The 25402-nt window shown below is 37.1% G+C and overlaps 1 protein-coding gene across 1 annotated transcript in view; it reads left to right on the top strand.

The window, feature by feature from the left end:
- Positions 1 to 17547, top strand: part of ZNHIT6 (zinc finger HIT-type containing 6) — a 53085-nt gene extending 35538 nt beyond the window's left edge. Inside the window, exons 9-10 of the mRNA XM_081325855.1 lie at positions 8189 to 8325; positions 16629 to 17547. Of these exons, the coding sequence (XP_081181981.1) occupies positions 8189 to 8325; positions 16629 to 16705 (214 nt within the window). The 3' untranslated portion in view covers positions 16706 to 17547. The remainder of the gene's footprint in view (positions 1 to 8188; positions 8326 to 16628) is intronic.
- The last annotated feature ends 7855 nt before the right edge of the window (positions 17548 to 25402 follow it).

Raw genomic sequence — 25402 nt, 5'->3', positions numbered from 1 at the left:
AAGAGTAGAAAACAATACTGCTTGGAAGGGACGTTGCTCACTTGTTGGTCAAGAAGGGTAAAGAATCAGCTGAAATGTGGGAAGGGTGGGGAGAAGTAGCAATGAGTTTAAAACCTTTGGGTAAAAAAAGGACAATCAGCAGTTTGGTATAGCTACATTCTAATTTTCAGTAACTTGCCTAAATGCACTATGTTGTACGCCTTCTGCCCTGCCCAAGCCTAGCAGCCATATTAAGGCACATGATAAGTATTTCTTAAGTCAGCAACCAACAAATATATGATTAACAACCTGGTATAAATCTGACTATTAGTAGAATTGGTAGTTAACTTTTCAAGTGTTTCATGGCATTCTATTCCTTAGATTCAGTGTTACTCTTGGATATTAAGGTTCTGGTGGTAACAAATCACCAGGAAGAATGCTTTTTTTCCCCCACAAATTTTCTTTTACGGTTTGTTCATCCTTTTCTGAATAAGAATGGCACACTCATAAAAATGTACATTTCACTGATATCCAGATTGAATTATTATCATTAATCCTCTGCCTAATTCTGAATATTATCAGACGTTGCACTTAATTCAGAATACAGCTGTGATATGCTGCTTACCATAGTTAGTAATTTCAGAAGAGGGTGATTGGTTTGCATGGCAAGTGGAAAGTGCCCGTTAGAATTCTGTTCAGTTCATAAAGAATGTAAATCAATTTTAACAGGTCTATTTTTCTCCCATATGTATTATATAATCTTTGTAAAATTGACTTTATTCCATTGGCATTTAAAGCAGATGGATAGTGTCTCAAAACATGGCCTTCTTGGTAAATGCACCAAAATTGATCAACGACTTTCCAGGAGGATCCCTCTTTTTTATGATTTTCCTTCTAAAATCTGTTGACCTTATAATTGTAAAAGGAACATATTTGAGGTGCCTTAATTTTAATTGTCTTAAGCAATTTTAAAAATGGAATTATTGCATGAATGAATGTTTCAGGAGGATTTTCTGTAAATGAATTTTCAAGCCACTGTGGTTATAATAGTTAAAGCCAAGTCTCAACATTTTCCTTCTCTGGGTCACATTTTTGAAATGTTCAAAGTGTATTTGTGAGTCTGAAATTGGGTTAAACAGTCACTGAAGTAGCATAGCCAAGTACTTTCATGTGTTAAGAATACATTCATGGCATGTTTTACAACCCACATCTGTTCTACAAATGTCTTCAAATCTAGATATATTGTATAGGAACCTTTTTCTTCAGCAATATTGTCATTTACTTAAGTAAAATATGAATATCATGGTTCACTGCATTATAAACATATGCATGATCATTTATGAAAGAATTAAAAAGTGCCATTCACATTATGGTAGTGTACACTATATGAGAGAAATGAATTGTTTAGTGGTGAAGATAATTAGCACGATCCTTTTTACAAAAACTGCATCCAAAAGTGTTGATCTTTAACTTCAGTTGAGAAGTATGGAAGTGGTTAAAGAGGTTAGCTGAGGGGAAACAGTTGGTAATTCAGTTGACAAAGTGTCTGTGTTTTCAGGAAATTGCATTTATTTAGTGTTTGAATCCTTTTTATGGGGATTTCAGCCAACGAATCATTCAGGTGCCAGTGTTCTTTAAAAATCATCTTGAAAAAGATTGATAATCTTAATTTTTCCACCCTGTTTAAATTAGTATTGAGGCAAACATACAGAGAAAATTTCAAACTAAGTTATATAAGCTAAACTTACAATCCAGTGTATAGTTTTTCCCCTTGCTGTATAACTGTGGAGTAAATCTTGCTGTATTCTAGTTCAGAAATCATAACCACAAGGAAGGTTTATTCACTACTTAGGAATGAATGTCCATCTGTTAGTTATTATCTCTGCTGTAATGCAGCTCCTCTGAATTAATACATGAAAGGAATTGTAAGTGTTATGTATATCTCTTCTTTGTTCTTTCTACCCTCCTACTTCATGAAATGAAGTCAAACATTGTGCATTATTGTTAATAGAACATACTCTATTAATAATGCACTGGCTTTTGAGACCCAGTCTAATACAATGATCATGGTTGAAACAGAGAGACCTAAGTTTATCCACCTTCTTCATCTTCAGCAATGAAAAGTCATTGGGTGGCTTTGAGCAGTAATTTTCTCTCAGCCTGACTTATTCACAGGGCTATTGTGGAGGGAAGAATTGGAAGAACTTTGTGTGCTCCCTTGAATTCCTAAGGGAAAGGTGAAGATACAAATATAGCAAATAAGGAAATAAAATAGATAAGTCTTTTTCTTGGATCTTATGAAATGTTACACATCTGGTCCCCAAATTCACATATTCATTTCCTTGAGGACTGGTCTGTAAAATGTAACGGTGACCGATTGTGTCTCCCTTCAGGAGCCATCTTTGTCAGTATATGCAGATATCAGAATATTTTTCAAAATTCTTACACAAGAATTCTTTTCCCAAGCGCATTGTTCATCTGAATACTCTGCAAGATGGAAGAGCAACTCCGTAAGATTTTTATCTTTATCATCAGCCACAAAATTTCCAAGATTAAAACTCCTGTTGAATGCCAGAGATTAATGAAAGATTAAATCCTACAATGCCATTGGAATGATTTACAGGACAAAGATTATGAGGAGCGAAAAGGAAGGATTTAAAATTGTACTATTTGATCAAAGATAAACTATTTGTACAATATTTCTGATAACGTGTACTGGACCTTTTACTGAAGCAGAACTAAAAAAATGACAATTTATGGGGTTGCACATACAGTGGGTAAAAGTTAGGCTTTGGAAAGAAAAGGTCATTATAAAAGGAATAAAAAGTTACTATATTAGCTTATGCTTGGTGTGCTGAAGGTTGGAGGCTACAGTTTTTATTCTCTTCCCCCGGCACCTGGTTTATTTTGAATTTGTTTTTACTGTGGTCACTAAAACTTCATTAAAATTACTTTAAAAATAATTACCTATTTATCTTTATTGTCTGACAGAGAGGCAGGTTATATATTTTCAAAATTCAGTAGAAATAGCATCATCTATAAAGTAAAATATTAGAAGCTAACAAAGACCCTTTTGTATAAGGAGACGCACACAAAAAATCACCTTTATTACCATGGGTACTGTGAAAACTAAAAATAGGAAAGATTGAAGTGAGCTAAACAACACCTTTGCATTTTTCATTTATCTCAGAAAATTGCCTGTCAAATTGGGAGAAGATTAAGAAGCTTAAAAAGCCCAGGTTGAAAGAGACAGAGCAGATGGTAACCAGTTTTTGAAAAAAATGAATGTCAAAGAGAGAAGGAAGCTAAAGCTTTAAAAGACAAGAAGGACAAAGCTGTAAATCAAATGAACTAACATAGCACTAAAGACTGCAAATTATGATCCAGCAGTAAATACTAGTATACTACCTTTTGAGCCACGGTTATATTTAGCCAAACATGATTAGTTAAAGATTAAGATATAACCTTCTGGACTCTTCTTAGTTTCCTTTCATCTCTTCCTTCCTTCCTGGTTATCATGGAAATTAGATGTCAACAAGAATGTAAGACATAAAGCTCTGTTATAAAAACTGGGTGGGTTGAGTTGGTTTCTTATAATATGAAAAACTGTCAAATCTAACACTGCCATCTCTGTAGCACCTAACTTAGGCTTCTTGTTGTTTTGGCAGTGTTGAAAATCTGTGGTAGAATTGATGATAAATTGAATAAACAACGTATTTCAAGGCTTGTACAAGTACTGAATAAATTTATAGTAAACAGAATAGTATATTTTAATAGAAAGAGGCTTAACCAAGGAATTAAAAATAAAACAGGGCAATAAGTTTAGTTAGTAACATTACTATAAACTCTTCTTCTCTCTTACAGTTCTTTAGCTCTTCACACTCTACCAGAGGCCTTGGGTATTAGCCAGAAGTTGTCCCTGTCTGTCAACCAATAAAGTTTACTTAAAAGTAGGCCTTGGTGATCTAACACTTGAATAATTTACTATCATAAAATAGTTTAAAGTACAAATGTTTTATGCTCTGCCAAGCTGGACGCTAAGGATGTTTTGTCTAAAACATGAGATAATGGAAAGTGTATTGTGGCATGTGAATGACTTTAGCCTTTTGGTGGTAAATGTTTGCTTAATCAGAAAAGAATGTGTGGAGATTCTTGCCAGTGGAAAGGTACCGCCATACTTTGTATTAAAGTACTGTAAATAAATCAGCAAATATGTTTCTCCTCATGTGCCGTTCCAAATGTTATGAAAGCACTCTTTGAATTTAAAATACTCTTGTCCTTTTTTTAAAAAAAATAGGTTTAGGAAGAACTGGTCATAATTACTTGAGGTAAAAAAATAAATAAACCAAATTATTTTCATGATGATTGAAGTTGGATTTAAGGGAAGTAACTCTTGCATAAAGTTCTTTCTTTCCAAACCAGGAAAAGCAAGTTGCAGTACTGTATTTTAATTGAATTTGGATCATTAAACTCTAACTCTGTGAAGTTTATCAAAAATATTAACCTGTGCCCTGTCGTTATTGCTAAGGAATTCTATAGCAGAAACAATCTATACTAGTCCAGATTAGGATAATTGCATATTTGACATTGAAAAGGGCAACCTGGTGCCTTCTGGATCCCTCAGACTCCCAGCTCCCTCAATCGTTTTAAGAGCATGGTAGTCATTTAATAATTATAATTTCTCTTAGGAATTTATGTCTGTTCATTTGGGGTTTGGGGCATTGACATTCTCATTATTTTCCTATGAGAAGCTTATTCTGAAGTGTAATAGTTTGTACATTCGTAATTGTAAAAAAAATGGTGAAATACAAATTATTACAGTTATTTAGAAATACTCTATTGATGTTTACTTATTGCTATGAATGCATAATCCCAGAGGGGGGGAAATGGTACTTGTATATGGAATTGGTGTTAGATCAAAGTCATTTGGGTAATTCTAAACACAAATAAATGGAATTTTTCTTTGGGGAATTCAGTTTGCAGTTGCTGATATGGGGAGTTCAGGATTAAACTACAAAGTTAGAGTATTGCAATTTGAATTCTGCTTCAACAAACAACCACTAATTCTTCCCAGCAGTATCATGTTGTTATGTAACAGTGTTCTGTGAACTTCGTTGTTGTTAGTTGTGACCCCATGGACAACGTTCCTCCAGGCCTTCCTGTCCTTTACCCCTTCTTCTATTGCCCTCACTCTTTCCCAGCATTAGGTTCTTCTCCAGTGAGTCCTTCCTTCTCATTAGGTGGCCAAAGTATTTGAGTTTCAACTTCAGGATCTGGCCTTCTAAAGAGCAGTCAGGGTTGATCTCCTCTAGGACTGACCGGTTTGATCGCCTTGCAGTCCAAGGGACTCGCAGGAGTCTTCTCCAGCACCATAGTTCAAAGGCCTCAATTCTTTGGCGCTCAGCCTTTCTTATGGTCCAACTTTCACAGCCATACATTGGAACTGGGAAAACCATAACCTTGACTATACGCACTTTTGCTGGCAGGGTGACATCTCTGCTTTTTAGTATGCTGTCTAGATTTGCCATAGCTTTTCTCCCCCAAAACAAACATCTTTTAATTTCTTGGCTGCACTCCCCATCTGCGGTGATCTTGGAGCCCAGGAAAATAAAATCTGTCACTACCTCCTTTTCTTCCCCATCTGTTTGCCAGGAATTCTGGAGGCAGGTTGTTCCACTGGTTAATTGTTTTAACAGTCAGGAAGTTTTCCCTTAGTTCCTAGTTGCTTCTTTCCTTGTTTAGTTTCCATCTGTTGCTTCTTGTAATGCCTTCAGGCGCTTTGGAGAATAGCTTGACTCCTTCTTCTTTGTGGCAGCCCCTGAAATATTGGAACATTGCTATCATGCCATCCCTCGCCCTTCTCTTCATTAAAACTAGACATACCCAATTCCAGCAACCGTTCCCTATGTTTTAGCCTCCAGTCCCCCAATCATCTTTGTTGCTCTTCTCTGTACTCTTTCTAGAGTCTCAACATCTTTTTTACATCGTGGTAACCAAAACTGGATGCAGTATTCAAAGTGTGGCCTTACCAAGGCATTGTAAAGTGGTATTAATACTTCGTGTGATCTTGACTCTCTCCCTCTGTTAATGTAGCCTAGCACAGTGTTGGCTTTTTTGGCAGCTGCAGCACATTGCTTATATTTAAGTGATTGTCCATTATGACTCCGAGATCCCTCTCACAGTTATACTATTGAGCAAGGTACCATCTATACTATACCTGTGCATTTGGTTTTTCTTGCCTAAATGTAGAACCTTACTTTTTTCACCATTGAATTTCATTTTGTTAGATAGCGCCCAATGTTCAAGTCTGTCCAGATCCTCCTGTATGTTAAGCCTGTCTTCTGGAGTGTTGGCTATTCCTGCCAGCTTGGTGTCATCTGCAAATTTGATGAGTTCCCCATCTATCCCCTTGTCCAAATCGTTCATGAAGATGTTGAAGAGCAGTGGGCCTAGAACAGAGCCCTGGGGCATCCCACTACACACTTCCCTCCATGTTGATGCAGTTCCATTGAGGACCACATGCTGAGTACTGCCGGTCAACCAGCTAAGAATGCATCTAGTGGCGATGCTGTCTAACCCACATTTTTCTATCTTATCAAGTAGTAGGTTGTGATATACTTTATCAAATGCCTTACTGAAGTCCAAATAAATTATATCCACAGCATTCCTCTGGTCCACTAATTTTGTCACTTGGTCAAAGAATGTCTTTAAATTGCAAATGTTGGATTATCTTGTGATACAATTTCTTGCAGAATGAAACCCAGCACAGCAAAAGAGTAAAGTAAAAGTATTGTGTCAGTTTTTTATTTGCATGGAGTTGTAGGAGATGCACTTGTAATCCTACCTACCTTAGCATTGTTCATAGTGAAAAATGTATCAGTTTTATTTAAGTTCCACCTGTGTGTGTTCAATTCATACTACATGTCTATCTTTGACTGTCATTACAATTCACATTAGATAAAGGATTAAATAAACAAATGGGCATCTCAATGTATCCGTTTGGTGCATTCTAGCACTAACAGATCCTGCATCAAATTATAGTAGAGGACTTTAATTTGTGTTCCACGTAGAAATATGTATGTAGGAGGAAAAATCTCGAGCATTTTATATATTTCTCCCTTATAACATTACTGTTTTTATCATTTTGATTAATTTCTACTGTTGCTCATAATTTTATCATATTGTAACTTAACCAGGATCTTCTGAGTTAGGCAGCCTATACAACATGTAAAACAAAATGAAATGGCTAAATTATTCCTTACATTAGCTATATACAGTCATGCTTAATGTGGGTGTATGCTTTTCTATGAATACAGATTGATTTTATTCCTGAACTGAGCAGTGGGATTGGATTTGATTACTTAAATTACTATTTCCATTTTATTTTATTTCAAACAAAAACTAAATAAGGAATGTGTCTACATCTTTATCAAAACAAAATGCCCTACTGTTTCAAGATACATCCACCTGAGTTAGTTGAAATTTAGCAAGAATTATAATAAAAATGCTAAAAGTATTCTTGCCATTGGAGAAAATCCTAAAAAGGATATTTAGATATTTTTCAAAATTTAAATCCATCGACTAAGGCTTTATGGCTTTAAAATCTGAAATGTGATACATATTTACTCCAAAGCATTCTCTTTACTAAAGAAACATTAAACTCTCCCCCTCCTCCTTTCTCTCAGAAAATGCTACATAGCTATTTCAACATCAGCAAAGCCCAAATTAGGTATTCCTGTAGTTGGAAAAGGAAAAAAAAACTTACGTTGGAACATCCTAAAAATGGACTCTTTTTAAAGGCCAGCAATATGGAATTGCACATTGCAACAGAATGTTGAGCTGTAAGAGGTTTTTTCACTACCTCAGAATAAATTTTAGGGATTTTCCATTGGTTGCCTGAAATACATGTCTTTCTTTATGGAATACAGGGTGAATTAGCACTGCATAAAAATATGTCTTGGAGAGTGACTCACCAGAATACTAAACATATTTTCACATGTCCTAGAAAGCTGAAGTTTGATTGGCAAACTTTTTTAAAGGCTGACATCTGATAAGAGAAGTGAATATTTGTTCCTGAAAAAATTGTCATATTGTTTTTGCATTTTCAAAGACATTGATACAGTACGCTTGTTTTCAAGACATATATTTTTATGTTGGAATAATCAAATCTCTATATAATACTTACTATGCTTATTATCCTTTCCAAAAGGTATCAAGAATTGGATGCCAATAAAAGCCTTCTAGACAATTTGAAAGGGAAGGTTGTCATTGAATATCCAACTCTTCATGTGGTATTGCGGAAATTCACAACAGATATGGTGATTCTTGGCCAGAATATAAACAAAGGTATTTGTTGTATATTCTAAATAATATTTGATGCAGAGAATAATCATGCATTTAGGTAGTAATCTATGAAGAGTTGTTTTGGTGGTGGTGGTGGTGGTGGTGATGATGATGATGATAAGAATAATAATAGCAGCAAATGTATGATTGGCATATATGTTTATTCTTTCTAGTTAAATTTCATGTAACTTAATTGTTGCAATAACATCACCAGAACATTTTCCCCCATTTGCTCATTTGTTTTGTGGCAAATATATCAAGATGTCACAGTTCTGATTTCTAAGTAATTGAATTTTATAGGTTTGAGCTGTGGTTTGTTCTTGTTTCAATATAATTTCTGAATGTTTCGTTACCAAGCTAGGTAACATCAGCAGCAGGATTTTCTTATCCTAGTCTCCTTAGCTTATAAATGTCTTGTGTGCCAATATGGTCAGTTGGTCATGCAATTGGTTGTTTGTCTGGTGCTATATTTGAATTCTGAGCAGCTGACTGGTGCTCTTGTTGATTAACCAATTTCTGAACGAAACAATCAAAAATTACATTGAAACAACCTTGGAGAACAAACCACAGGCAAAATCTAAAACCCAAGCTACAAGTATTTTCTATTATTTTGAATTTTATAGGACAGATGCCTTACAAACATTCTTCCAGACAATGTTGTAGCGTAGCATGTGTTAACATCTGCAGTTTTCCAGAACAAATGTCCTCATTAATTGGAAGTCTATATACTTTGAATGCTTACACAGGGCTTCAAATTTTCAAATTATATCTGGCTATAAATTCTGCTTCTTGTGGGATGAAACCATTAAAATCCAGTTGAGAACCCGGATGCTATTAAACTTTAATTCTCAGGGATGTTCATAGCTGTTCAGCAATAACTAAAAGGCCTTGCCTATTAGTTTTTTTAATAAAGGTTGAAAACAAGTAGTATAGAATTAGTGTGATGGAATGGATAAAGTATATATACTCTCTGACATCCTGTCACATGTTCTCTCAGACATATAAACTGCATTTGTCATACAATCTGAGGCTGAGAAAGAGCTGGGGGATAAAAAATAATGTTTTTTATACACAGAATCTTTCACAAGGAAGGAAAGTTGACATGAGCAAGAAGAGAGCAGGAAGCTACTAATGTTGAAATTGGACTCGGGAGAGAAAAAAAATGGGTAACACAGAAGGTTCCCAAACTTTCTTGGCTCAGAACATCCTTAGTAGTTTTCAAACTGTACGCATGACATCCCACAATGCCACAGCAAACTTATCAACTATTCCATTTATTAATAGCAACAGCTTATTTTAGGCTTGTACATTGCCCCATAGCACTCTCTGGGAGGTTTCCAATGTAAAAGCATTAGTTACATATTGCAAATAATTTTTAAGTTGTAAAATATCCTGTGGCACCCCTGTGAATTTTCTTCAGTGCCCCAAGTCACCATAGAGCACAGTTGAGGAATCATACAGCTAGGACACAGAGAAATTTTTTGAGCTCTGTTCTGGGCCCAGTGCTCTTCGTCATCTTCATCAGTGATTTGGATGGGATAGATTGGGAACTCATCAACTTTGCAGACGACACCAAGCTGGCAGGAATAGCCAATACTCCATAAGATAGGCTTAAGATACAGAAGGATCTGGACAGACTTGAGCATTGGGCGCTATCTAACAAAATGTAATTCAGTGGTGAAAAAAGTAAGGTTCTACATTTAGGCAAGAAAAACCAAATGCACAGATACAGTATAGGTGCTACCTCGCTCAATAGTAATAATTGTGAGAAGGGTCTTGGAGTCTTAGTGGACAATCACTTAAATATGAGCCAGCAGTGTATTGCAGCTGCCAAAAAAGCCAACACAGTGCTAGGCTGCATTAACAGAGGGATAGAATCAAGATCACATGAAGTGTTGATACCACTTTATAATGCCTTGGTAAGGCCACACTTGGAATGCTGCATCCAGTTTTGGTTACCACGATGTAAAAAAGATGTTGAAACTAGAAAGAGTGCAGAGAAGAGCAACAAAGATGATTAGGGGACTGGAGGCTAAAACATATAAGGAACTGTTGCTGGAATTGGGTATGTCTAGTTGAATGAAGAGAAGGACTAGGGTGACATGATAGCAGTGTTTCAATATCTCAGGGGCTGCCATAGAGGAGAGGGAGTCAAGCTATTCTCCAAAGCACCTGAAGCTAGGACAAGAAGCAAAGGATGGAAACTAATGAAAGAGAGAAGCAACCTATAACTAAGATATCTTGATATTTAGAACAATTAATCAGTGGAACAACCGGCCTCCAAAAGTTGTAAATGCTCCAACATTGGAAGTTTTTAAAAAGAGACTGGACAACCATTTGTCTGAAATGGTATTGGGTTTCCTGCCTGAGCAGGCGGTTGGACTAGAAGACCTCCAAGGTCCTTCCAACTTGATGATGATGATGATGGTTGTTGTTGCTGTTGTTGTTATGCAGTCTTGGGCTGTTGAATAGTTATATGCTCCAAGGTGACTGAAGAGCACCAAAAAGGATGCAAATTGAATTTGAATTTAATAGAATTGAATAATCCTGTCTCATCTTAGGATAGGATAGGATTGATTGCCTGAAATACACTTCTGTCTTTATGGAATAAAGGTGAATTAGTACTATGCAAAGGAAGAGAATGGTACAGTGTAGGATCTGTCTAACCAGCACAGATATTCAGAGAGAGGAGATGATGCAAAGGCACTAAAAAGATAAAAGTTACGCTAGCTGTGATAGATTTCTAGTCAGCTTTAAATAGAACTTTAACTATGGGGAATTTAGCAGCAAATACATTTTAAAGGAAGCTCACTCATTTCAATAGTAATGGTACTTTTGCCAGCATATGGTCAATCTCTGAATTCTCATAAATTCTTTGACAGTAGAAGCCAGAAGATAAGGGAGAGTTAAATTTTGTTTGCATGCTGAACCCCACTTGTATTGCTATCTAGCTGAAATGATAATTTTTACAGAAAAACCATTTTTTCTATTCTTGATACACCATAAAAAAAAATTTTTAAAAAAAAAAGAACTGACTCAGTTCAGAAAAAAAGCCCTTATATGCTTGTCTTGTCTCATCAACCCTGAGAACTCAAAACAGTGGTTCTCTGTACATTTCTGGCATATAGTTATTAAGATGTTTCTTGGTAGAATTATATAGATGTTGGTGACCTTCTAGTTTTGATTCTGTTTCTTGTAAGTTTTCCATTAGCTCTGTTAGTAAAATAAGTGTTCCTTTCTAGGGAGTGTGGATTCCTGTCTATATGTAAAATTACTTGACCTCACTCTAGAAAGAGTTAATAAAGCTATGAAAGGAGAATTGGGGTAAGCTGGAACACAGAAGGAGCCGGGTGATGAGCACATCAGGAAATGAGTGATCACACTATGACATCAACAGCCAGGCATTAAGCAGTCCTTATTACAATATCTTTGGCTCCCATTCCACAGCATTATGTTGAAATATTGAAATGTGCAGAAATATCAGGACTCAACAGTTTTCTGCGTGGATTAGAAATCTAAGAGAATCCTTAATGCAATACCATCTGACAAAATTATTTTATTAGATGTTATAACTGAAAAATTGTTTATGCTGCTTTCTTACTACTAGCAGTAAAACATAATTATGTCATATTTTTAAAAAAAAAATTCTGTCACTTTTTGCCGCAAAGATATTGCCCTGAAAGGAAGACAAGCCTGAATTTTAGATGACCTCTTAAGGAAAAATAGCAAAAGAAAGAAAGTAATCCTGTGCAAAGTCCCCAACTTGGCAGGCTAAACATTTTTATTTCAGCTGAAACCACAGCTGGAGTTTTCCTTCAGTCATAAATCTGCGGAATTGATTCTCTCATTATATATTTGTGCATATTGGTATGTACGTACATCTGTCAGAACTGAGAGAAACCCTTTTATGTTGAGCAAAAGTAGATAAACTTTTTCAAGATAATTGCAAATCTTTAGCAGTCACATTCACACTTATTGCTGGGGGGGCATTTTACATTTCTATCAGATAAATAAGTAATACATAAATTGTCATTCCAAAACACAAGGCAGTGTGTCTCTGCAACGTCCTGGATTTCTGACTGAGTGCACTCTTCTCAGATATGGAGATGGCCCATGGCAGATAACCCGTATCTCAATGAACTTGTTGGAACAGAGACATTATTTTTCCCTTCCTGACTTCCCAACTGAGGGCATGATTGATCCTACGTCACATGTTAATAGTTTCTTTAGGAGAAGCTTAAAAGGCATTTCTTCCATTTTCATATTTCTTTACTTTGATTATAGAAATAGTTTTACCAGCAAAATAAAGAGGACAGTAAGAATGGAAAAGTTCTTTTTTCCCATGCCCTAAAGATATTCTTCAGACCTTCCATTTAGAAGACAGGGATCGGTCCTCAGTTCTCATTTGACTTCAAGACAAGTCATCATAGTGATGGTGTGATGACGATGATGACGGCAAAACTTGTTGGGGAACAATCCCACGGAAGGCAGGAAATTTTTCCCTGTGCAAGAAACAAAGGAATCTCTTTATAGCTTAAAAGCTTTTGTCCAGATTTTTGTTTTGAAAGTCTTCCTTTGCCAGTAGACCTACTAAAGTATTCTTTAGACAACGAAAAAGGGAAAGCACTGCCGGGTTTGACATCTGGATACACACACACACACACACACACACACACACACACACACACACACACGAACTTCTTTATAATAGCTCTTCTTTGAGTGACATGACTAGAGGGGGAAAGGAGGGGGCTTCAAATGAAGGAGTTGGCAACATTCCAAGATGCTGACCCACTTTGACTGCATTAGGGGATTATTTGAATTTTTTTTCCCTCAGTGCTTGGCCCATTTTCAACTCAGTCTTTCTTTTGGAGGATTCTTCCCCCAGACCAAGTTTCTGTTTGGTTTTCAAAAGGCTTTCCTGCTGACAAGCAGAGTCCTGAGCCCCTTTACATAATTGCTTTCCATCACTCTTTGGGTTAGAAAAAAAAGCATGCTCAGAAATTTTCTACTACGCAACTGTCTTGGCCAATTTTTTTCAGTGTAGATATCTTTTCCCTTGAAGTAAATATGTGGCCTCTGTAGTGGCCGAAAGGAATAGAGTATCTGATTATGCAGTGAAGTGCATAATTTAAGCTAAATTTTTGAAATGCTTCATTTTCCTTCTAGAAAGCCTTCTCGATGGGAATGAAACATGAGAAAATGTACTGCAAGCTTTCTTAGAAAGAGAAATAACTCTGTTCCCTTTCTTCTGTTTTTTCCTCTTTCAAGTCTTATTTAAGATTAGCATGGAAGCTGAAACTCCCATCAGATTTTGGAAGCAATTGTGAAGCTATTCCATCAATTGCTTCCCATTTTAGAAAAGAAATTGGAAAGTTTTTAATTTTACAATATCTGTGAATAATGTGTCATTCCGATAGTGTGCATTTTCTGTGCCTTGATTAACTTGGAAACGCAGAATGAGAAAAAAAATAATTTCTGCTGCAGATAATTGACACAATATCATAAAGACTTACCTTTATAGTCACATCAAATTTATTTGGGTCTTTTTCAGGTTCTCTATTTTAATTACAGGTAGCCCTTGAATTACAACCATTCCTTTAGTCACCATTCAAAGTTATAACAGCACGGAAAAAAGTAACGACTGTTTTTCTCATTTGACCGTTGTAGCATCCCCATGATCTTGTGATTAAAGTTCAGATCTTGGCAACTGGCATACATTTATGATGGTTGCAGTGTCCCGGGGTCAGCTTCCTTTAACAACAGTGTTACTAATTTAACAATTGCAGTGATTCACTTAATAACTGTAGCAAGAAAAGCGTAAAATGGGACAAAATTCACTTAACAAACAGTCTTGATTAGCAATGGAAAGCTTAGGCCCAGTTGTGGTCGTAAATCAAGGACTACCTATATATAACTATGCCCTAGGTCAGGGGTAAGCAACCTTGGCTCTTTTATGACTCGTGGACTTCAAATCCCAGAATTCCTGAGCCAGCCATGCTGACTCAGGAATTCTGGGAGTTGAAGTCCACAAGTCATAAAAGAGCCAAGGTTGCCTACCTCTGCCCTAGGTCCTTTAATTTTAGAGCGCAAAGATTATGCTTCTACATCAGTAGAACAATACAGTGGCAAGGTTCACTACTGTGTTGAGAGAAGGAAAATCAGAACTTCTAAATCTCCTGAAACAGAAGTACATGATTTATACATTCCTCACTGCAAGAAGAATCAGGAAAAAATGTAAATAGAAGGCAGAATTGATTCTGATTGGGCCATGAAAGCCAAAATGCTTATCTTTCTTGGACTAGATAAACATTTTAAAGTCACTTAGATCAGGTTGTCTCCATTAAGATATATTTTTTTTGTATTCCAAGCTTTCAAGGCTTCTATAGCTAAACAATTTTGAAATTAGGCAAGGTAGTTAATAAAATCACTGCCAGGTGATATCATATTCTTGGTTTCCAGGCATTCTTCTGCCAGTAGAATATACAGTAGAAAAAGAAAGATGCTCCTGAGGTAATATCAGATCAACAAATAATCTCCTTCAGCAAACCTTCAAATCTCCTATTTCTTTGAACAGACAGAATTCTAGGAGACTAAATAGACAAGTAGCAATCTCAAATAAAATGAAAGGTCATTTTCTGAATAATGATCCAAATCACCCTTCCATCTGAGGCGAACTTTGAAGTTCAACATGATTCTGAAATTCCAGTCATTAGGATTCACATCACAGAGGTTTTTGACATTAAAGCCTGAGTTCAGACACCAAATATCAAATTATCAGAATAAATTGTAGGAAAAAGGAAATACCAGGTTTTCTCTGGCATAGTAATCGTATTTAGTTTTTGTCCGAAATGTCATAACTGTATTCACAGAACTTCTGCCCATAGCTTTCCAGCATATATAACAGTACGAGAAGGGAGGAATCATCTTGGATGAAACAGTAATTATTAATATTTTTAGAACTTAAATATAGGAAAAGGAATGCTGATCTTTATCAGAAATGGGAATTCTTTTCATGAAGCCAGACCAAGCCCACAGAACATCTACCACTACTTTGGTATTATGACTTTCTGGTACTTCCATTGCCAGAAGCATTCTGAGCCATAGAGTAGTAGAGGATGAGTGAGTCTCTAGAAATCAACTCTTAAGGAACTGTTTTGGATAATCAGGGGCATTTGATTGTTCTGCAGAATTGATTGGGGGTTGGGGGGGGAGATGATTTGACATATACTATCTATATACTACTAAAACTCTTGTGTCTGTAATTTTAAATTGAGCAAAACAGTGCATCGTAGGGCAACATTTTTTGTACCAAGGTACCTTAAGTGGCTAGCTTTTAGAATGTGTCTAAAATCTGGGACACATTAGTCCCCTGGAATAATTTTTTTTAAAAGTTGTGGTGGCTTCCCACAAGGCAAAGCAGGAAATGTGATTGTCCTTTCTAAATTACCCGAAAATATTCCACAATTCCTTGGGGAAACCAGAAGTTTAAACTTAGTTGTGATTGCTAATGTCTCCTGCAAACTTCTCAAAAGCCTGAGAAGTGTAACAAGGGTACAGCACAGGTTGGAGAGGTGCACGAGGATGTTGCATGGGTCAGGAGGGTCCATGAAGATGTGTGAGGCCAGCATAAATGTAGGGGGACTGGGGAATGGTGTGCAGGAGAGGGATATACTTACCCAAGCAACTTGCAACCTTCCCTGCAGTTTCCCCATTGACTTTCTCCCTGCAAAAGCAAAATCAGTGGGGAAGACCACAGGAAATTGCAAGTCTAAAGCCAGTAGACAAATAAGTGGCTGCTGCCAGATAGTGGAGGGAACAAGGGAGTACACAAGAAGTGTGGCAAGGATTGGGGAGGGTCTATCTTAATTGATCAGAGGACAACAGAACCTTTTTTTTAACTGTTAGCAGTGTTTTACAGGTAGTCCTAATTTAGCAAACACAATTTGGGACAAGCAACTCAGTTGTTAAGTGAAGTGGTCGCCAAGTGAAACAGCCACTGTGCTTATGATCTTACGTCAGCTTACCTTTGTTTTACAGACCTGGGAAGGGCTTCTATGTAAGGATGGGTTCCCAAAGTTACTTTTTCATCACCATCGTAACTTAGAAGTGTTGTTGTACAAGGCCCTTGCTAAATGAGGGCTACCTGTATTATTTTGAGAACTATAATTTTATAGCAAATCCAGAATTTGTACATTCATGGCAAGCTATTTATGTGTGGTTATAGTTAGGCACATTAGTAGCAGATGCAACTAGAATGAGTTAATAGCAAAAACTGTATAAATATATTTCTTTTTCCCCTTCAGAAATCAGTACACCTAACGAAGACGTGATTAAGGAAGGTTCCTCTGAGGAAGATGGGGAAATCCATGATAGCTCCTAAAGGCATCAGTGGAATACAGATTGGAGTATTTTATATTACACTTACCATTTTTAGGACATATTCAGCAAGTATATTTGTTTTGAATGTTATTTTTTGTATTAAAAAATTCAAAATCTATAATCGCTGAAAAGCAGTACAGACTGAACAAATAAACTCAATAAAGATTAAAAGATCAACTGTGTAATAGGGTTTTATAGGATTTGCAAGCTTGTTTTATTTTCACTTCTTGACCTCAGTTAGTATGAATATTTGTTGTACGTTTGTGTCCCTAACCAACAAAGCTTCAAGACCACCTTATAGATGTATCATAAATATGTTAAAGAATCATGTAGACATCACATTTCTTTATGTTATTCCTTGCTCAATTTTCAAGTGCTTGCTAACGATTCCATATAGTTCTATCATTTATGGTTTTCATCACATTCAAACATTCAGTCATGCTTTTAGATTGTATTTACTCCTTTTCTTTATGATTAAACCAGGCATTCAAAGCAAACCTTTTTTAAAGTAGATGTTCATCAAGATATTTCTAAATGGCTCAATCACTTCTTCTGTACTTTCATTTGTCATCCATTCATTCACATCACCTAATACAATATTTTTCCTATTGATTGCATTAACTCAGTACTGCACATTTTTTTCACAATTTTTTCCTCTAAATCTTCAATTTAAACCATTTATGGGAGCAAAACATGCATCAACTCACAATCGTTCAGTTGATACTCTGATATATCTTTTCATAATTCTTCCTACATCTCTACTTTTCTGTCTGTATTCAGCATCACTCTACAAAATTAACTATCTTCAATTCAGATCTATTGTATCCTTCCCCTTTCTTTTTGTTCCACATACACACAGTGTATCAGTTTTTTAATTTTATTTTATGAATTAACTCATGTTTCTCCAGGTTGTAATCTTCCACATGTCTCAAGGCAGGGGTTCCCAACCTGTGGCCTGCAGCCCACTACCGGGCTGTGGCCTGCTGGCCATGGAACAGGCTGGCCAGTGTGCGCACATGTGTGTGTGCACTCACCCCCACTCACGCTAGCACTATCGCTAGCAAAAACAGCACCACACAGCAAAAACAGAGCAGTGCTAGCTCCCGCTCAGCAAAAATGGTGCAGTGCTAGCGAGTGTCACGCGGGCGCTAGCACCGCCCCATTTGCATCGTGGGTGCTCACAGCCCCGTTAGTGCGCGGATGCGCGTAAAATGCTTCCCTCTCCCTTTCCCTTTGGTCCACCAAACGAGAAAGGTTGGGGACCTCTGGCTTAAGGGGTTAAAAATATTGACTTTTCGTGCCATCATAACTTTAATCAACTGAAGTTTTCTCGTAATGCTTTTTTAAAAGATAGAGAAGACAGAGGGTTACACATGCAGCATTCCCTACTAACAGTAAGGACAGTACCAGTGACCTTTAACATATTTTAGTTAGTAAACCACAGGCGTATCTAAAGCCCAGTTTTATTCCAAGAAAGTTCTAGCTATTTTAAAGAAGATACAGGATAACTGTATTGGCAGAGTCAACAAAGAGTCAACTTACCTTTTCCAGCAGTCAACAGAGTCAACTTACCTTTTCCAGCAGTCCGGCATGGCCTGATAGCTCTAATTGGGGTCCCAGTTTTGACTATTGTTTTTTCAGTATTGTTTCATTATGTTTACCTACCTTACTCTGTACATCGCCCCGAGTCCCTCGGGAGAAGGGCGGTTTATAAAAACAAATAAATAAATAAATAAATAAAATGAAGAAATGTGACACTTCATTTTTTTTCAAGGTCAAGTTGTTGCCATTTGTTGTGGCAAACATATTTACCACGGGATTTTGCGGATGGGAGAATGTTGAGGAGCATGAGTCAGAATCTATTTTTATTTTTTTATTTATTTATTTTTATTACATTTATATCCCGCCCTTCTCCGAAGACTCAGGGCGGCTTACAAGCTTAGCAGTAGCCTTCATTCTATGTATATGCCTGCTTGTTAGGGCTTTCACACACACCCCAAGCGGCATTATTACAAAGTCAGCTTATTGCCCCCAACAATCTGGGTCCTTATTTTACCTACCTCGGAAGGATGGAAGGCTGAGTCAACCTTGAGCCTGGTGGGATGCGAACCTGCACTAATTGCAGGCAGCTGGTGTTACTTAAGGAGGCATCAGCCCACTGCTCCACCAAGGCTCTTCTAGGTAATCCATTTGTTGCCTTTGTCATTCTTCTCGGGTCATTCATTGTCGATGTACCAGTTTTGGAACATAGGGAAGGAATCTAGAAAAGCTGGAAAAATCTAAACCATTCTAATTATTTGCAACGGTATGATATTGAACTATTAACTAGTTCAAACCATTCACCTCAATGCTGGCACGCTTCTGGAGTAATGACCTATAGCTACAGTACTTAAATGTTACTAAATTTTTTAGTTACTGGCTATCGCATAAATTCATGGAGTTACAAGATATCTTATTGATTGGTAACCAGAATACATAAAAAATGTTGAGATCCTAGAAAGAGTGCAGAGAAGAGCAACAAAAATGATAGAGTCTGGAGGTTAAACCGTATGAGGGAACTTGGTATGCCTAGTCCAGGGGTGAGGAACCTTGGCTCTTTTATGACTTGTGGACTTCAACTCCCAGAATTCCTGAGCCAGCATGGGAGTTGAAGTCCACAAGTCATAAAAGAGCCAAGGTTCCCCACCCCTGGACTAGTCTAACGAAAAGAAGGATTGGGGATGATATGATAACAGTATTCTAACATTTGAGCGGCTATCACAGAGAAGAGAGTGTCGACTTATTCTCCAAACACCTGAGGTCAGGACAAGATGTAGAGGTAGTCCTCAACTTACAACCAGAATTGAGCCCAAAAGTTCTGTTGTTAAGTCAGACATTTCTTAAGTGAATTTTGCCCCATTGTTCTTGCCACAATTATTAAGGGAAGCGCTGCAGTTAATAAGTTAGTAAACCAATTGTTAAGTGAATGGCTTGCCTGTTTGGTTGTCAGAATGTCGTAAAAGGTGATCATCTGACCTTGGGCGCTGCAGTAGTCATATGTACCATCTGAATTTTGATCACATGAGCTTGGGGACACTGCAAAGGTTGTAACTGAAAATTGATCATAAGTCACTTTTTCAGTGCCGTTGTAACATTGAATGGTCACTAAATGAACTGTTGTAAGTCAAGGGCGACCTGTAATGGGTGGAAGATAATTAAAGAGAGATCTAACCTAGAACTAAGGAGAAATTTCCTAATAATGAGAACAATTCATCAGGGGAATGGCTTAACTTCTAAAAGTTGTAGGTGCTCTATCATTGGAGGTTTTCAAGAAGAGACTAGGTAGCCATTTGACCAGAATGGCATAGCTCTCCAGATTGAACAGAGGTCTTAACTAGAAGTTCTCCAAGCGCCCTCCACCCTTGTTATTCTATGTTCTAATCATAACCTATTCTGTGCAGGTTCCATCACAGTATATCTGATGCATGCTCAACCTATATTTGATGACCCCACCTCCGGGGAAGGAGAACTCGCCACTGAATCTACTTCCTTCTAATTATAGTTCTGGTCTTGCTCTCGGGAATAGAACATTAGTACACTCCCTCTTCAGTATGCAAATTCTTAAGATATTTGAAGACTGCTATCATTTCTTCTTTCAGTCACCTCTGCTATAGGGCAGGGCTTTTCAACCTTTTCACCCATTGTACCACTTTTAGGATAGGCAACATCCGAGTACCACCAGTCGTCTCGCAAGGTGTCAAAAAACTTGATGACCAAAAAAAGGAAAAAAGTGATGAAGTACAGGTAGTCCTCGACTTACAACAGTTCACTTAGTCACTGTTCGAAGTTACAATGGCACTGAAAAAAGCGCCCCCCCAAGCCACAGCCGAGCAAGACACCTGCCCGCCCGCCCGGCGGCGCTCTTCCTCCTGTCTGAGGCTCTCGAATAGCAGAGGATCCACAATTTGGAGTCCTGGCGACCCCATTCAGTACTTCAGTCCAAGCCAAAAATAGAGCTAATGAGCATTTTGGGTGTCTCATTCAGCAGATTGTGAATCAATCTGTCATACGTTACCATATTAGTAAGGAGAATATTATTAGAATCCTTTGTAGTAAGTAAAAGATTCTCACGTGCCATAACTATCTGCCAAATGGATGGACTTCAAATAAATAATTAAAAAGCAGCTGACAGAGTTTTGATGAATAACTTAAAATCTCAATAACTTACTTAACTGCTCTGTGCCGTGGCCTCTCCAGGGGGAAATGATGAGCATCTTATTGACTGAGTCATTTAAAGTCCAATTGGACAACGCACTGGAAAAACTGCTGTGGTAATAGCAACTTTAGCTCTTGGGTTGGTACATTTGTAGCTTCAAGATATTAAATAAACATTAGCTCATTGTCCTTGTCTGAAAGGGTGAGTAAATATTATTTATTATGATAAGTTTATTGTCTTGTTTTTATAAAAAGGGGGAGAGTGGGTTATATAGCTAGCCCTTCATTGTTCCAGGGCACAAAGAAATACAAAAGCAGCAGCCAAACTTTTTAATGGTTTTCCAGCTTGTTTATTAGATTAACTGCCTGTTCAGAGGATCCCAAGGAATAGGAATGTGAAAATCATTTATATGATTGAGCCCACAATCTGTTTAAGAAAGTATTATCGGCACTCGCTTTAAGTGATTCCCCAGTATTTTACTTGGAAGCTTTCATGGAGATAACTGGTCAGTTTCGTAATACTTTTAATTAATAATTGGGACCCATTAAGGCTGGAGGGTGGGAGGGTCAGGTCTTGCCTCTGACTCATCAAAAGTATAACTTGACCATCTAATGCTAATGGAACTGTGGTCCTTGTTTGTCAGATCTTTTGCAGAGGGAGAGACTGAATAAACTGGTCCTCCTGTTGATGAAGTCACTTTTGAACTCACTTGAAAGAAGCAGCATTTGAAATGAACTGAAAAATAATTACAGTATTACATAACTGAAAAAAATGGGAGTATCATCTACTGTAACATTTGCTGAACCACCCAGATGTGGACCATATGAGCACCTTCCCCATCATCCCTTTTGGGTTACCTAGTATGGGAAAGCCAAAATGATACGGGGATTGGAGAGAGATTAAATAGCAGCACTGCTGCTTACCCCTTGTAACATTTCAATAGTATTACTATTATTATTGATAGTAATAGCAGGCATGGGTCCGGGTTACTTACGGGAGCACCTGCGGCCGGCATCAACTTCCCTTCGTCCAGTGCGCTCCCACAGAGAGGGCCTCCTTAGGGTGCCGTCGGTCAAAGAGTGTCGATTGGCGGCCCCCAGGGGGAGGGCGTTCTCTGTGGGCGCGCCAGACCTGTGGAACCATTTACCGGTGGAGCTCCGGATGGCTCCCGACCTTCGCTCCTTCCGACGTGACCTAAAAACATATTTATTTGAACAAGCCGGCCTGGTCTGATGGGTTATGGGGTATTTTAATGTTATTGTATTAATTGTATTGAATTGGGCTGTAATATTTAATATTTTTCAATTTTTGTATGTTGTATTTTATTGTATTGCCCTGTACACCACCCTGAGTCCTTCGGGAGAAGGGCGGTATAGAAATTAAATTATTATTATTATTATTATTATTATTATTATTATTATTATTATTATTATTATTATTATTATTATTATTATTATTATTATTATTATTATTATTATTATTATGCAACTCGCTATGCTGTAAGAATTCCCTTATCCTACCAAAACAGTACACAAATACAATCCACCACATCAAATTTTCAAAATACGTTTTTTAAAATAGGTGTTCAATTTATTTTTAAATAAAGTCAGGAACTTTTTAAAAAAGGTACTGAAATGCTTATTTAATTGTATTGAATTTTCAAATTACTTTCTGAGCTAACTCTTCAAGTTTTGATACCTAATTCTGCCTCTAGTAGTTTTACCTCCATCTTTTTTGTTTCTTTTAAACATATTGTATGTACAATTAATATATCTCACTAGTTATAGTAGGACACAAAATTGGTGGTTTAGGTATAACCATTTTCTCAGGCCAAACATGTAGCTTTTCTCTTAATAGATGCCATTTGTAATTTTTATTTTGGAGCAATATTCATGAAATAGATGCACAGTGATGGGAATCTGTGTAATTCGAATTAATGCAAATTAAAGCCACATAACAGTATTTTAGCAGAAAGTTGCAAAGAATCCTTTTATAACCAGTGATGCTACTCAGTTCAAGCTGTTTTGCATTCTTCCTTTTATGTTCCAAGCTATTTCCCGGAAAACATTTTTAAAGAAAAAATAAAAAGCCACTCATTTTTATTTATATGGTTGCTATGGAATTTGGTTGAACTGCATGCAGATGCAGATTGTGTTAATAAGATGGGGAGGGGGGAAATTGTGTATTCCAGCGAACAAAGATTAGTCTGTATTTGTATTAGAATGTTGCTATGGAAGAACATATGGTTTTATTTCATGAAGATTTGCAATGAAATGGAAGGAAGTCAGCATGCAAGAGAAACAGATAAGAAATTACAATAAATGCCACAGTATGTCAATGTACAAATTGATTGCTCGGTCACAGATGATAAAGTAAAGAAATTATCATTTGGATTAGATAGGCTGTTTTCTGCTGAATTGTATGATTGGGTAACCAGCCTCTTAATTCTCCCTTGCCCCATATTACTTTAGAAATGGCTTCTTCTTTTGTAATACTTTGGTTGTTAAATCAGCAGTTCCCATATGAGCTGAAGTCCCTGGTTGTATTGGGTCCAACATGCTTTTTCCTGTCATTTCACAATTTGAAGTTAACACAATCGTTACTACTCTAAAATTATTCCTCGCCTTCCAACACAATGCTGTCTTTCTATAGAAGTACACAAGAGTGCAGATACTCCTGCCTAATGGTTAATACTAGCAGGCCATTGAAGTCACCACTTTATATTAATAGACAAAGAAAAGAGTGTACTATTGTCTATCAGATGTTTGTGTTGAACTATGAGACATTGGCATCCTTCCAAGTCTGCTTTCTTCTGAATAGTAATTGAACCACAGGCATTTACATTCTGCAAGTCATCTATAGCAGGCCCTATTGAGAAACATACACATTTGCTTAGTATACTTTCTGATTAAAACAGCAAACTAATTTATAAATGTTTATAGTAATTTATGAATGCTTATAAACTAAGATGCAGATCATTTTTCTTAATTCCCTCTTTATAACCATTAGCAGCAGATTTCTGGGAATTATCAGAATTCCCTTCATACTTTTTCTATGATAAGATTCAATATATTTCTTAGTCAAATAAGCATACTCTCCAAGTAATGCTGGAAGAATGCAGTCATAACTATGAGGTTTCACACACTGTTCAGGCAATATGTATTGTCTTAGGAAAAAAGAAAGCATTGTCTCAGTATATACAAATCATTCTTTGCATTAATAGTCTTGGCATAATCCCCTAACTAAAATGGAATGTATGTATATTGTTCCTCTACATTCTTTAATGTTCATTTGAGTACATACATAACACTGTCATGTAAAGATATAAAATTAACTATGTGTAGTTTGCTTCCATAAACTGTGGAGGTTCATAGAGCCATTCAGAAAGGTTGGGTTATGCAAGTGATATAAAACTATTACTGGAATACTTAGATTAAGTTGTATCTAATATAAGGGGTAATAGGAAAAGCAAGAGACACTTGTACCAGTCTTTTTTTTTAAATCACAGAGAGATACTGCTCTTTGATCCTGGTATACGCACCTAGAATTTGGGAAGCCATAGAAAGCAGGATTGTTGAGAATATGGCAGTCCCTAACTAGAAGATTAGTAATGTGGCTCAGAGCCACTTCTTCGACGTTTCAGCTTGCCCTCTGATACCCTATCTTTATATGTTTTTCTGGGCTGTTAGCCATATTTCTGTAGTATGTATTCAACTGTACCTACATGTAGTATGTATTCAACTGTACCTACATGTCATTTTTATTCTTCCTAATCCACGGAGATGTTAGAAATAATTATATGGATGGGCTCAGAATTTTTTCTGTTGGTCAGCAGAATAAGTCTCCCAAAACTTAACATAACTTTATCAGTTTGATATGAGAAAAGATGATCTTCACCCCAATGCCAAAATAACCTGAGTTCTGAGAGCAGTAAAAAAAAACCCACACCTGAAAAAACCCTATATCCTTATAACATAGTTAATTAGGCTACTATGGACTATTCCTAACATGACTTCACCTGAATATTGCAGCCTAAGTCGTCCCTCCATCCTACTTTTCTGGTCCCATAAACCAGACCAGTATGTGAAAAATGCTATGCTAAATCAGTGTATAAAAATACATGGATACAACATGAGGACAGAACACACACACACACCCTGCTTACATCCAACAGAAGTTCACAGAAGCAGCACATGCACACACATTGATTAGACACTCATACAATTAGGCAGCACCCTGATTCACAAAACACATACCTTAAAGCAGGCATGTCAAACTCGCGATGTTATGTGACGTTGCACGACGTATCGCGGCTTTTTCCCCATTGCCGGCAATGGGGTGGGCATGGTTTCAGTATGATGCATCCGGCCCATGGGCCAGCAGTTTGACATGCCTGCCTTAAAGAGTGATGCTACCTGCACGTGTGTGTGTGTGTGTGTGTGTGTGTGTGTGTGTGTGTGTGTTCTGCTCGAACATCTCACACTCTCCCCTAAGATGCTGAAT

This window comes from Vipera berus (genome assembly GCF_964194415.1).
Source record: "Vipera berus genome assembly, chromosome: 3".
Classification (NCBI taxonomy): domain Eukaryota; kingdom Metazoa; phylum Chordata; class Lepidosauria; order Squamata; family Viperidae; genus Vipera; species Vipera berus.
The sequence above is the reverse complement of the archived record's forward strand: the minus strand, read 5'-3'. Positions and strand labels throughout refer to the sequence as shown.